The sequence below is a fragment of the Plecotus auritus genome, assembly GCF_963455305.1.
Source record: "Plecotus auritus genome assembly, chromosome: 7".
Lineage (NCBI taxonomy): Eukaryota > Metazoa > Chordata > Mammalia > Chiroptera > Vespertilionidae > Plecotus > Plecotus auritus.
In genome coordinates, this window is record NC_137774.1 from 125,234,754 (window position 1) to 125,248,685 (window position 13,932).

Here is a 13,932-nt window from a genome sequence, read left to right on the forward strand (position 1 = left end):
AAATGTATTCATAAAAGTGTTTGAAATATGAATATTTCAATATTTCTGAGGTAAAACATAACTTTTTAAAATTGCTTTGTTCCTAACCATTCAGCTTTGGCACACATAAGTGAGGTTCAAGATTGCCCAATGTGTAAATATATAAATATATAAAGGCATATACAAATACATATAAGGGTATACATGTACATGTACATACACACACACACACCAAACAGAAAATTTATGTTTGAGAATTCAAACTGATAATGTCGAGCTCAGGAAATCTATAATTCAGAAAGTGGTGGTAAGTTTATAAATAAGGTTACTGAACCTACCTTTGAAGGCAGTATACCTTGGGTCAAATTCAATGATGCCCTCTGCATTATCATTTGTCATTATTATGATTCTGACAATGGAGATGTTTCCTATTTCAGGAGGCTGATCTACTTGAAGTCCATTTTCTTGGATGGTAAAATCATACCCTCTTGCAAAGTCATAAAAAAATGAAATAAAATGAGTATATAATTTTTTACCATCAATTGAATGGTCCTCTTAGCTCCTATAACTTAGACCTATTAAGCAATTTAATACTTTTTAAAATTCCCGATACTAAAATGCTTCTTTTCTCCCCCTGAAATGCTATTTGAAACAGATTTCTGTGCTGCTCGCGATTATCACTGCCTGCATGAAACCAGAACTAATATAAAGTTATTAAACTGAGGCAATGGGGAGATAACAGAACTATAAGGAAATTGGGAAGAAGTGGTCGTAAAAGAAAACTCTGGGGCTAGAAATGCACTGCTGAACACATTCTACAGTAATGGACCCAGAAGGGAATGGGCATCAAACTGCAGTGCACACACAGACAGAACCCAGCTGGGCTGGACAGTCACAGTGGCAGGCTGAGAGAGCTACTTCAAAGAAATGGTGAGTGTTGTGCCACTGAAGAAATTTCAAGCTAAACCTTCAAGATTCAAGAAAATATTTTAATATTTATGGAAAACAATTACAAATCAATGCCTCTGTTCTTTAATATAGATGGTAGTTGACTTGTCTAATGACATTTATGCAAAGGAAGTTTTCTTTTTTAATATATTGATATTATTCCCATTTAAGAAAATTTCTGATTTTATATCATTTTAATCCCTGAAGCTAAAAAATGGCACTAAACCAGTGTAGTCCTTCCTTTCATTTCCAAATTCTATTTACGTGGTATTTTTACCCCACCTACATTTCAAAGCGTTGAAAGCTGGTTAATAAAATTACATATAAGGCAAAATTAGAAAAAAGGGAATTAAAATATTAAATGATCAAAGAATGAGATGGCCTCCATATGGTTCATTCTTGATCTTCAATGGAAACACGGTGCACATTAACGACTGGCCCTCCTTGACTCAATGTTTTTACCCCCTTTAAAACTGGTACTGGGAAAGCAAGCATCTATGCCATTCACCCATGGAGAAGACAGGACAGCTTTCATTGACTTCAAGAGGAAATCTCTCACTCCAGCCCATTCCCAGGTGCAGAGACAGGGGGAAGCAAATTCCCCAAGGCCAGCTGACCTTCGACCTAGAGAACAGTTACTCTATTTCCTCACCAAATTACTCACGCCCATGCCCTGTTCAAGTCTATGGCTGCCCAGAGTGACTGCATGCAACAGAAATACATACTTTCAACTTTTTTTTTTTGGGGGGGGGGGAGAGTTATATATTAGAACAATGCATAATGAACAGTCTTTGTTATAATTTCCTACCACACACTGTCCTAATGTCACATAAATCTATGAAAGAGAAGGGAAAGAACTATTTCACAGTTTTGTATTAACCCTACACAACCTAACACTAACTTTTTCCTTCTTCCTCCTTTTTTTACTTTCCTACTTTTCTTTTTTACTTTACCTTTCGAGGAGTTCCACTCTTGTAATTACTAGAGAAAATTCCTCAGGGCCTTCAGGAAGGCTATCATCAAGTATTTCAACCTGCACGCTTTTCGCCATCTCCCGTGCTTCAAAGAGGAGCTCCCCCGGTGCAGGGACAAAATCCACGCCTGCCTCCGCGGTCCCACTCACTGTCTCATACCAGAGCTGCACAGGACGGAGAGATCCACCCGATCGGAGGACGGTGACGTTCACCTACAGCCAGAAGAGGTTTTTTTATTTGACTTGGATGATTAACCTACCAGACAATACTTAAATTTTATGACCTCTAATTCAATTTACTAGGATTATGTTGAAATTATAAATAGATTTATGAAAGTATGGAAATGAGATGTCAAAATAACAGGAGGAAATGAATCAGTTGGTGAAAACTTCAGAAGAACAAGGAAACACGTTTTAAAGATCACTATAATATAAAAAAACAAAAATGGTATTTCCGATTTTCAGCATTTCAGACTCTACCCTTTGTGCCTCCTCTGACACTCGAAGCTGCTCCTGTGAAAAGGCGAATCGGCCATAGGGAAAGTCACTGGCCACCACTGTGATATTGGCGGTGCTGCTGGCTGCACTCAGTATTCCCCCGTCACTGACACCAGTGAGCTGGAACTCATAGAAACACTTTTCCTCAGGAATGTCATCATTCAAAGCCTACAGAAGGACAAAATGGGCCATTCGCAGCAAAAACTATAACGTTTAAAGAAAAATATCTATCACATAAGTAACAACAACAAATCTGGGATATTAACCATCTCCCACCACCCCACCCATTAACCACACACATACACACACACACAGAGCAAAGGGCACAACAGAAGCCAGTAACATTAATACCTGGATCACTATAATTGCTGCAGACTGTCCTTCTCTCATTGTCAGTTTTCCTGATGTTTCAGCAAATTCCCCCATGGATACGGGGAAAATCCTCCAATATACCGTGACCTCCCCCCTGATCGCTGGGCCACGAACCAGGCTACAACAATACACACATATATTCAATACATTTTTTATTGAAGGAACTTTTCCTGGATATTTGCTCTCTTTCAAAAATAAACAATTGTCATTTATTTCAGAAACATTATGCATTCAAATAACCCTGTCTATCAATTATATACCACAAGGAAGTCTTATACTTCCAAGATAGTAAGAGTCAAAGTACTGAACGCCTGTAAATCTACTTGACAAGAATACTAGCAAAAGCTGAACACTAGAAGCGGAAGATCTAAAAAAAAACATTTTAAAGTTATTTACAGATTTTTCACAAAATGTCAATAGCCTAAACAAAGTTCTCTAAAGAACAGAAACACTTCACACATGCAGTGCTAATGAACAAACTTCCAAAAAGGTAGTTTTCATTCAAATTCAGCTATTTCACTGTTAGCTGCTGCCGCACTCCTCATGAAAAGATTTGTAATAAAGTCGCCTATATGCATCTCATATATGTGTATATATATATATATATATATATATATATATATATATATATGGCTAAGTTACTGTCCAACCGGTAGCTATGATGCACAATGACCACCAGGGGGCAGATGCTCCAACCGGTAGCTAGGAGGCACACTGACCACCAGGGACAGATGCTCAACGCAGGAGCTGCCAAGTTGCGGTGACTTGGCAGCTGCGGTTCTCAGGTGACGCACCCCGGAACCAGAGAGGAGAGAGCCCGATTCTGGGGTGCATCACCCAAGAACCACCCACTCGCAATCCGGGACCCCTTGGGGGATGTCGGAGAGCCAGTTTCGGCCTGACCCCCTCAGGCCAGGCCAAGGGACCCCACCTGCTGGAGGGACCCCACTCATTCTGCAGACGCCCTTTGAGTCCCAGCGCTGCCAGCTGGGGAGGGACTGCTGTAGGTTGGCTCCAGGGCATGTCAGCCCGTCTCTCCCAGTCCCGCCCCACTGACCACCTTCTAATTAATTTACTTTCAATTTGCACGAATCATGCACCGGGGCACTAGTAGTTATATAACAGGCCCTAATTGTAGAACACTTAGAATGCTTGATTCAGATGATTTTCTAAGGAACAACTTTGCAGCTGAGACACACAAGCTTACAGAGATGAAGTAATGCTCACTTTACATAGCCGGTGATGGACGGGGCTAAACGCATAGATCTAATGTCAACTCATTGCGCTTTCCTCAGAATGGGTTGTGCAAATCACCCAAGAAACAGTCAGAAACCTCAAGATCTAACTTCAACATAGGTCAGAATATGTCTTCAATTTTCACTAAAAATATATTCTATTCTCCACAGGATGTCGCCAACATATAAAATAACAATGCTTGAAGAATATGCATGTGTTGAGAACAATGTATTTAAGGCATAAAAACGCCAATTATTTACATAAAACTTCAAAGCCCCAACCTAGGCAAAGTAAGATTACAACATCCTTACCTGATGATAGCAGTCCCATTATATTTTGCTGACGGTTCCCCAATGAGGATGTGCCTGGAGGAGGGTGCAATCCCAACTTCTCCTGAAGCTCCCTTATCTCCCCGAATGATTATTGATGCGCTACCTAAATTGAAGATGATATACAGGGTGTCCAAAAATAAAAAAAAGCATACACACTTTGAATGACTATAAAGTCAGAGTTTATTAATATGCAGTTCAAAATTAGGTGAGTTATTAGCTGTTAAAGTGTGTATAGATTTTTGGGGACGCCCTATACATACAGCTTATGTAGCAAACACAAGTATTCACTTAGTATATGCCTGCAATGTTCTAAGTGCTTTGCATATACTAATCTTATGAGTTAATCCTCATGGTAATCATATAAGTTAGATATTAATATGATCCTCATTTTATTTGCTCACAGTCTCCTCATGAGGCATTGAGGAGACTGTGAGCAAATAACTTGTCCAAGATCACATTTTAATGAAAGTGGGCAATAATTCCACTATCACTCCCACAGGAAGCAAGCAGTCTTCTACTATTTGCATTAATTCACTTCTACAGTAACTATTTTGCAGCTCACTGCAATTGGCTATCTGGCTATGTTTATTATCTATATGGCAAAAGGAAGAATTCTTAAAATTACCTTTCATTTTTAATTTTCTGGCTATTATTTGCTTATAAGCATTTATAAAAATGCGCCAAATAGTCCTACTAATCTATACTAATAAAAACCTGGTGGCCCTCTCACCCTCGTGCGATGCCCTCACATCATCACAAGATGACTGCCTCCATGTCATCACAAGATGGCCGCCCCCATATTGTCACAAGATGGCTTCCCCCACGTTGCCACAAGATGGCCGCCACAAAATGGCCACCACAAGATGGCCAACAGGGGAGGGCAGTGGGGGCGATTGGAGCAGCAGGGGAGCAGTTAGGCATCAATCAGGTTGGCAGGGGAGTGGTTAAGGGGTGATCAGGCTGGCAGGCAGAAGCAATTAGGGGCAATCAGGCAGGCAGGCAGGCAAGTGGTTAGGAGCCAGCAGTCCTGGATTGTGAGAGGGATGTCCCAGATTGGAGAGGGTGCAGGCTGGGCTGAGGGAGTGTCCCTCCCCACCCCCCCGAGTTCACAAATTTCGTGTACCGAGCCTCTAGTCTATAATAATCTATAATAATAAAAGCATAATATGCAAATCAACTGAACAGCAGAATGACCATTCAGAAACCTTCCAGATAACCTTCCGGATGAGAGCCAAGCCCCTTGCACAAATTTTGTGGATTGGGCCTCTAGTATAGAAATAAAAACTATATTAAGTAATTTGATATTTATATTGTAATTGGGCAGTAAGTTGAAGAAAATGATTTCTAGAAGCACACGGGGTTTCATGAAACAAAGGACTGGATTACTGTACTTTCACTTTCTTTGGCAATGAATTAATGAAACCAAGAGTGGTTTGTTGTGTGCAAATATGTCACAGTAAGAAATATACTATGAATTTTTTATATTAACAAATTATTTACCTTGATCCACTCTAATACAGCTACCTTAGGCACATACAGTGATGCTCTACAATTCTGAGAGTTTCCTTGATCATGGAATTCTGGTTTTTTGGCCACAGAGCCTTATACAGGATGGAGTTTTTTATGGCAAAAAAAGGACATGTAAGTAAGCTTTCATCTCAAAGTTGCTGGGCTGTTTTTTAATGGTTATTACTGTTTGTACCACAATGAAACCATTTAGAACCATTAAGCCTTTCTCTCCATATCTAAGAAACAAACTTTAATATGGACCATAAGCAAGTAAGAAATATGATGCCTGTTTCTGAAATGTCAAAATATCTATGTAATTACTTCCTGATGAAATGTTTTATTACAAAAGTAATATGTTGTGATCAGTGCAAAAATATATAGAAAATACAGGTAATCCAAAACCACTATTAAGATTTCAAGTAAATCATTACATATTTATGACATGCACATGAGAAAAATGGGATTATATTAAACATGTTATAAAGCATGCTTTATAAACATAACAATTATCCATGTAATTAAGTGTTCTTAATTTGTAATGTAATTAAGGCCTTTTATACCATACTAGAGGCCCGATGCATAAAATTCATGCAAGAGTAGGCTTTCCTTCCACCGGCTGCCGGCACCGGCTTCCCTCTGGCACCAGGACCCGTGCTTCCCTTGCAGCCCCAGCTTCATCTGGAAGGATGTCCAGAAGAAAGTCCAGTCTAATTAGCATATTATGCTTTTATTATGATAGACTAGAGGCCTGGTGCATGAAATTTGTGCACGGGGGGAAGGGGTAGGAGGGTCCCCTCAGCCCAGCCTGCACCCTCTCCAATTCGGGACCCCTCTCACAATCCTGGACCACCTGCCTGCCTGCTTGATCACCCCTAACTGCCCCCCTCCCGGCCTGATCACCCCTAACTGCCTCTGCCTGCCAGCCTGATCGCCCCCAGCTGCCCCCCTGCCAGCCTGATCACCCCTAACTGCCTCTGCCTGCCGGCCTGATCACCCCCAACTCCCCCCGCCCCCGCCAACCTGATCACCCCTAACTGCCTCTGCCTGCTTGCCTGATCGCCCCCAACTGCCCCCTGCTGGCCTGGTTGCCCACAACTGCCCCCCCCTGCCGGCCTGGTCACCCCATGCAGTCTGCTGTTCGGTTGTTTGGTCGCCCCTCACTAACCCCCCTGTCGGCCTGGTCGCCCCACACAGCCTGTTCAGTCATCCATTTGGTTGCGATGGTCACTTAGGCTTTTATATAGATAAATTCTTTTGAATAGTTGCATAGTATTCTGTTATATTTAATCAGTCTCCTACTTGGTTAAATGGATCATTTAGGAAGCTACATATTTTATTCCATAAACATTGCTAAAATAAACACCTTCATTTTTAAAATCACATAGTTAAGCTGTATGAAATCTTTGACATATGACCTTACTAACACTGGGTATTATAATTTTAGTTTTAAAAATTTGTTAGCTATAATACATGGTAGAAAAATGACATCTTTATGTTTTAACAAACATTTTAGGGATTAAAAAACCTAATGTAACCTATTTTAGTACTATTGACTATTTGGCTACATTTTTCTAAGAATCTAGTGTTTAACTTTTTTTTAATGTGAATTTTTCTTACCTTTCACTGGAGATATTTCTGCCTCATCATCTGATATCAGCTGAATGGTGAAACGCCTGTCCTCCAACACAGTGTCTTGAAGTGTGTGCAATACAATGGTCTTCTCAGACTCAGTCTACATCAAATGACAGGAGTAAAAAATTCTCCAGATTGATTGACATCATATTTTGAATGTTCTCATTAGCAGGATACTGTTTATATCCATAAGCATTTTTAAAGTATATCATTTTTCCCTCCTAGAATTATGGGTTGCTTCTAAAGAAAATTATTATATAAAAGTTAGCTCTGACCATAAATGCTATTCAAGTTCTTAATAGAAAAAAAAGGGGGAGTGGGGGTTAACACAGCTTCTAAATTTACTAAAAATTTTCAATGATTGAAAGTTCAATCTCTTAAAGAGAGCTATATGGTCACAGCATGATGTAAAAACACAAAGGTTTACCACTTATACAGGTCATCTTTCTACTGCCCATATTGACTCTGCCCTCTACCCATCCCTGCTTCCTTCCCAATCCTTCCACAGGTGTTGATCTCAAGAGTGCTCACTATCGTTCCCTTCCTCTTGCCTTACACTTAGCTCAGAAATTTTTTGGAACATCTGTTATCAGTGTAGGCTGGATGGGAAGGAACAAAGGAAAGCAAATATAGAGAGGACAACTAATTAACGCTTTGAGACATAACCAAGTATCATTTTATCTTTACCTTTTCTACCTCTGCATGCTGATAAAACAACTCATTGTCCTATGCATCACTGATTACTTTTCTGCAATTTGAATTCTGCTGTTTATTCCTTCTCATGTACATCTTAGTTCTATAACTATATTTTTTCTGAGATTTTTAATATTTTTCACTCAAGCTATTCTCCATTAATTTATTATTTCTATTTCACAGTAACTGTACTTTTAAAAAAAATTTTGTAAGAGTTTCTAGGAAAATGTATATTTCCTGCCTCAACCTAATTAAATGTATTCATAGAAAAATCTATCACTTATGTAATATAATGAATCACTTCAATGTCTTTATTTGCTTAGATTTGCATAAAGAAGTGTCTTACAATTTTTAGCACTTTCTCTCTTTTAATGCTTTTTTTGTTAATTCTTATTTTGTGAGGTTTTTAAAAACTTATGTATCAGTTCCATTTTTCTGGTTTTTAACTGATTTGCTTCTTATTTTATCTTTATTAATTTAGAAAATATGTTTACAAACATGATTCTAAAAGCAAGGTGGAAAATACAGCCAGGATTCCCTCATTTGAGGCTTTGTGTACTGTTACAGAGCTAGGTTTTCTGTGGGTATGAGAAAGACACTGGATTATTTTAAGCAGGGGGTGACATAATATGATATATCTTATAGAATGTTAACCCTATCAGTGGCACAAATAATGGACAGAAAAAGGAAAAGATTTAGAATAGGGTTACAAGTTAAAAGACTCTACCTAATAAAAGATGATGGAGGCATGCATCATCACAGACATGATAGAGAAGGAGCTGAAGTGAGAAAGGGTACTTAAAAGGGAAAACTGACAAGATTCAGTGACCAAATATATGCAAGAGTTACAGAATGGGTGGAGAGGGGGCTGACACCCCTAAGTCCAGCTTGGTTGACTGATTTTGCCCTCAATCAGGAGAGGAAATGTTGAGAGAAGAGTAGTTTTGATGGTAGCATAGAGGCAGTGACTGAACTAAATTTTATTTCAGATATCTAAGGGTGTGTGTGTGTGTGTGTGTGTGTGTGTGTGTGTGTGTGTGTGTGTATTTGTGATTTTCCCCCTATAATACATATAATTTCAAAGGAAGTCCAGACATAGTAAATACTATCAAAAGAATTCATAAGTAAGACTATGAAAAGGAAAAGCAAGCAAAGACAAATTAGAGAAAAACTGCAGGGGTCCTGATGCTGAGTATACCTCATCGAAATGAAGGGTCCCATTCAAAGGACTGAGGTCATCTTTAGCCATCTCATCCACAGTCCACTGCAATCGGACAGCTCCTTTTCCTCCTGGCGACCGGACAACTGTCAATGTCACATATGAATCAGGGTCATCAGACAAAAGGGATTCATCAACCATTACCTGGAAGAAAGAAAAATCCGATAAGATAAATTAAAAAAAGTAGAGAAAACAATCTTATTTCTATTTACAATGACGGTAACTTTTGAATTTAGAATTCTGTCTATACAGCAGAAAAGATATTTCACCAAACCCCATTTCCTTATTGTTCTAGGCACTCAGCTACTTGGTATTTCCTAGCCACTCTTGCAATTAGGTGGAGCATGTGACAGAATTTTGACCCAAAAATATAGATAGAAGTAACATATGTTATTAATAGTCTGGCTATCAACTTCTCACACAATCTTCCATATCCCCACCTTCCCCATTTGCCAGGTGATGAGAGGGGACTCTTGGGATCTAGAGGAGGACAGAGCCACAGGATGGAAAGAGTCTGCTGCCTAAGACGCCAGTTGATGAAGAAGTGTCTGTTAGACCCCAACTAGGAACACTGATGTAGGGCACTTGCATAAAGAAGAAGTAAAATGACAAAAAGAGAAATATTTTGTTAAGGAAGATTTGGGGGTTCTTTTTATGACCATCAGGTACCCCACATAATATAGACGACTTAAACTGCCCTCTGAATTATGCAGTTTGCCAACTTTAGTAAGTCCAAATTTAAAAGAGATTTTATTATCATGATGTAAAGACAGAAGGAAATTCAGTACGTTAATTTACCAATACTATTTATTTCTACACGAGACCTGGTTCAACTGAATGACATATATTGACTCTGTGAAGCAAAGTCCAAATTGAGCCTATTATATCCACCTATTATGGAAATACAAAACATAACACAATGCTTTCCATTTTCAAGACAGACAGACACACTTAACTAGTGTTTAATTTAATCTTGTTTTGTTTTTTCCATGAGATTTTTGCATTGGTGCCAACAGTAGGGATTTGGAGGCAACTGACATTTATTTTCTATTATGTCAGTTTTTGCACATAAACTTATTGAAGCCTCACAGAAACCGGAGGGCCAGCTATATATACATATACTTGGAGAAGAGGAGCCTGGAACCTAGTAAAGATGTTTCACTCCACAGCCTGTGCTATGCCAACCACTCCTCAGAGACCAGGAATATTAAACAAGAAAGAAATAAAGTAAGAAAGAAAAAAAACCACTATAAACAAACTGCACAGATAAGTCCTTTTTGTTTTCACAGATAACATTTTAGCTTAGGTTTCACAAGATTTCCTTGGGCCTTGGCTATTCCCAGTGCTTCAGTATACTCAGCATACTGTTCTTGGGAGCAGCTTAAGAATTTTGATAGATTTGTATTAACAATCTTTTCTCAGTTGTTCCTCAGTGCTGAATCTAATCTGTATCATCAAATGAGGTTAACAGAATGTTCACTGTGTGCCCAATAGTGAATATCTTAGACACAAGTTAAAAGATAAACTCGATGTGATCAAGAGCCTTTGGCAGTTAGAAAGATAAGAATCAAGGAAAGTAGCCATAAAGGGCTGATAATAAGCTAATATTAATACCAGCAATAATAAAAACAGCAATTGACAACTACTGAGTATAAAGCCCAGTTACAAGAGCTTCCCATATATCAACTCATTTACTCCTTACAACAAGGATTATAAAGTAGGGTTTGGGTGGTCCAACTCTTACTATCCTATATAATAAAAGGTTAACATGCAAATCGACCAAATGGTGGAACGACTGGTCACTATGACATGCACTGACCACCAGGGGGCAGATGCTCAATGCAGGAGCTGCCCCTGGTGGTCAGTGTGTTCCCACAGCGGGGGAGCGGGCCTAAGCCATCAGTCAGACATCCCCTGAGGGCTCCCAAACTGTGAGCCCCAGTGCATGATTTCGTGCACCAGGCCTCTAGTTAGACTATAAGACAAATTGGAAATTGGAGGCTACTGCAATAACCTATGAGATCTCAGGCCAAGGGTGCACTAAAGTTTATGCACTAAAGTAGTTAAGATAAAATTAATAAACAAAAATTATTTATTAATAGTAACATAACTCTTCATTTTCCCTAACAATGAGAGGAGTTTGTAATACACCATCCAGTATGTAAGTCCAAAAAGAGTGACAAAGTTAAAAGCAAAAGCATTTTATAAGGTTTCACCAATTGGAGGTTTGATTATTAAGTCCTGAACCTTTTATCTAACTTGAGAAGCTAACAGAGACATTTTATAAAAATTAAATTATACATTCATATGTGTTAAAATATTTCTTTGCACATACACATAGAAAGAAAGCCTAGATGGAAATACAACAAAATATTAGCGATGTCTATCTCAGGGTAGTAATATTTAGTAATATTATGGATACTTTTACTGTCGTCTTTATACATTTTTGTATTTTCCTAGACCTTTTCTGTTGCCTGGAGACATTCACAGCTACTCTTGTGAACCTATAACTTCTTACACACCCTTAACTCTGCTTATTCCTTTCCAAGAAAGAGTCTCATTAGGCTATTGCAATGGGAGTATGGTGTCCCTCTTATGGTTTCCATTTTCTTATGAAGCTGAAATTTCAGTTGGTAAATCATTAGACAATTATTACGGGGTTTTTAAAATTTGGAGCATCTGGAACATCCAGCACTGATAGGCAAGTTATAGGACTAGCACTGCATCTTCAGAGCAATAATGGCAATGATCATTAGAGAAATTTGTAATTATATAAATGATCAATGTTGTACTGCTGACTACTTATAAGTGATTAAATAAAGGGAACAATGAAATATGGATACATAAAAGGTATTGTGTATCACGGAATTACCTAAATATTTTTATTATTTCATTTTAGAATTTTCTTTGAAAGGTAAAGTCATAACAATTATTACATAATCATCATGTAGTAATTAAAATATTGTTTTATGATTCTTTCTTTTATATTTAAGATGTAGGGATAATTTAGCACTAGTCATTAAACCTGGCTACACAAATGATTGGTTAAGCATTTTTTCTCACTCAATGGTTGAACCAAAAATATTGAGCTACCTTTTCCAGAACTCATAAGTAGACAGCCAATGAGAAGTAAGAGGGAAGAAAGAGAAGAAATATAAAGAAATGTATGAGCTGGGGTGACTATGGGTTTTTATTCAATATAAGTCAAGAAAGAGTACCAGAAGGCAGGGTAATATAAACACCTCCCCAGCTAAATCCATCTTGGGGTAGAACACCAGATCCATGACAGAATCAGGCCTTGTGATCAAGATGTTGGTCTGCCAGCAGGGCAAGAAGAGAACAAATGTATGGGGGGAAAGTACATTTTGGTTTATTACGCTTAATAAGTAGGAATCTGGTTCCCTTTATAACTGCCTGATGTAAGAATTATCATTACTATCAAATTGCATAGATTGGATGGCTGGCTAATTCAATAGCCAACCTAAAAGACCCTTGAAAAGAGAATCACAAGTGAAGGGTTCTGAAGGGGTTAAAAAAAAAAAATGAGACACCTTTCTACTAAAAATTACACAGAAAAAATTAGCCTAGGAGAAGCCCCTCCCCCAATGTATTTCACTTACAGTCTTTTCTTCAAATCCAAATACTCCAAATGGAGAATCATTTTGTGGAATTACAACAGTTACTACAACATCATCACCAAGTCTGCCACCTCCAGTCACTCTGATTAAGGAAATACTAAAAGTCTCCATGAGTTCAAATTCAGCATCATCAATTATGGTTATTTCTATCATGGCAGTAACCTACAAAAGAAAAGGAAAGAAGGAAAGAGAGAGAAGAAGGGTGAGATAGAGGGAAGGGTATATAATGTGTTTTGAACATATATGGTTTATTTTTTAGTTAAAATTTAAAAACATAGTACAAAAGGAAAATGCAGGATTATTTGCCTGTTATGTTCATAATAGCATTTTAAAGTCATACATTTATTGTATTTCAAAGAAATTTATAGTTTATTATGTTCAAGATATAGGCAATCCTATATAATAAAGAGGAAATATGCAAATTGACCATCACACCCTCACAAGATGACTGCCTATGACCAGGCCAGCAGGGGGCTTAGTGAGGAACAACCAAATGACTGAACAGCAGGCTGTGTGAGGCAACCAGGCTGGTGGAGGGACTGTGAGAGGCGATCAGGCTGGCGGTGGGGGGGGGGGGGGGGGGCGTTGGGGGTGACCAGGCCAGCAGTGGGGGGGGGCAGTTAGGGGCAACCAGGCTGTCAGAGGGGGCAGTTGTGGGTGACCAGACTCGCGGGGGGGGGGGGGGGGGCAGTAAGAGGCAACCAGGCCTGAGGGGGGGAGGCAGTTAAGGGTGACCAGATCGGCAGGGGGGGCAGTTAGGGGCAATTAGGCTGGCATGGGGGGTAGTGAGGGGTGACTAGGCTAGCGGCGGGGGGGCAGTTAGGAGCGACCGGGCTGGCAGAAAGAGGGCAGTTGAGGGCAACCTGACCAGCAGTGGGGGGCAGTTAGGGGTGACCAGGCTGG

The 13,932-nt window shown here is 39.1% G+C and overlaps 1 protein-coding gene across 1 annotated transcript in view; it reads right to left on the bottom strand.

Moving 5' to 3' along the window:
- The window catches only part of ADGRV1 (adhesion G protein-coupled receptor V1), a gene marked incomplete at its 5' end in the record, with an annotated part of 472,861 nt that overhangs the window by 321,596 nt on the left and 137,333 nt on the right, over positions 1–13,932 (bottom strand). Inside the window, 8 exons of the mRNA XM_080679158.1 lie at positions 318–466; positions 1,881–2,113; positions 2,381–2,566; positions 2,750–2,888; positions 4,318–4,441; positions 7,465–7,579; positions 9,371–9,535; positions 13,012–13,191. Coding sequence (XP_080535284.1) covers positions 318–466; positions 1,881–2,113; positions 2,381–2,566; positions 2,750–2,888; positions 4,318–4,441; positions 7,465–7,579; positions 9,371–9,535; positions 13,012–13,191 — 1,291 coding nt within the window. The remainder of the gene's footprint in view (positions 1–317; positions 467–1,880; positions 2,114–2,380; positions 2,567–2,749; positions 2,889–4,317; positions 4,442–7,464; positions 7,580–9,370; positions 9,536–13,011; positions 13,192–13,932) is intronic.